We start from the raw sequence: 1,025 nt of genomic DNA, 5'->3' as shown, positions 1-1,025 counted from the left end.
CACCACCCAGGTTACCCGGCGCAAACCATCCTTCCCGGCCCCTCCTCCCTCTCTTACCCCTTTACCTAAAGCCCTCCCCCCCTCCCTCCTCCCCCCAACCCCACCTCGACCCACCTGACCTCCCAGCCGTTCTTCTCCAGCACTTGACCCACCATCGCCACCTGCCCCAGAAGCTGCTTGCTGTTGGTGCACTGGTCGCCCACGTCGATAACCTGTGCATCATGAGGGGGGGGGGAAGGCGAACCAGGAGCAAGTGAAGCTGCTGCCAAGGGAAGTGGGAGGAGGGGAGGAGGGGGAAGAGCCGTTAGAAAACACATCAGGTTGACCTGCCCCTTCCGCACAGCCGCCCCAAACCGACGTATGCACATATACACAGTGCATCGTTTCCCCTCTCCCTCCCCCCACCCCCCCACTCACCTGCAGGGCCACATACCGCTCGGGTCCCGCCTTGAGCGCAATGTCAATGAGCGCCAGTCCGTCCCCTGTGGGCCGCCGCTTGTCGTACGTCACCTGTGTACGACGGTCACGTCAGTCGTCAGTGCCGTCTAGTCGGCCACAGTCAGCTGCTACATACACACCGTCGACTCCCCGCCGTAACGGCCTCACGTAGCCACCACGATATCACAAGACATACATATAGATATACATACCTGTTAACAAACATTACTATCCCGTCATTTTCCCCCCAACCCCACCTTGAGGATATCCAGGATGCGAGCCACCTGGTCAACCCGCCGACCTCGCCTGCACATATGTACGACGATAACGGCAACGTGTTGTCGTACAAGTCATTTACGATTGCAGTGAACCAACTGCGCCGCCCTGGCAACAAAACAGCTGCGAACCCCCCGCCCCCCGCCTCTCGAAAGCGACCTGGTCACGTGAGACCCTCTACCTGCCCAACCCCCCTCCCAAGCCCCCTCCGACCCACCAGGCCCCCAGCCACCCACCCCCGCCAGCTGCTAGCGCTGCCGCGCTCACACGGCCCCCGCTGCCGCTCTCTCGCCCGCCACCCTCACCCCAGC

The 1,025-nt window shown here is 62.2% G+C and overlaps 1 protein-coding gene across 1 annotated transcript in view; it reads right to left on the bottom strand.

Moving 5' to 3' along the window:
- The window catches only part of VOLCADRAFT_88468 (uncharacterized protein), a gene marked incomplete at both ends in the record, with an annotated part of 8,658 nt that overhangs the window by 955 nt on the left and 6,678 nt on the right, over positions 1-1,025 (bottom strand). The window contains 3 exons of the mRNA XM_002948097.1: positions 115-212; positions 418-510; positions 696-744. Coding sequence (XP_002948143.1) covers positions 115-212; positions 418-510; positions 696-744 — 240 coding nt within the window. The remainder of the gene's footprint in view (positions 1-114; positions 213-417; positions 511-695; positions 745-1,025) is intronic.

Source organism: Volvox carteri (assembly GCF_000143455.1).
Source record: "Volvox carteri f. nagariensis unplaced genomic scaffold VOLCAscaffold_9, whole genome shotgun sequence".
Classification (NCBI taxonomy): Eukaryota; Viridiplantae; Chlorophyta; class Chlorophyceae; order Chlamydomonadales; family Volvocaceae; genus Volvox; species Volvox carteri.
The sequence above is the reverse complement of the archived record's forward strand: the minus strand, read 5'-3'. Positions and strand labels throughout refer to the sequence as shown.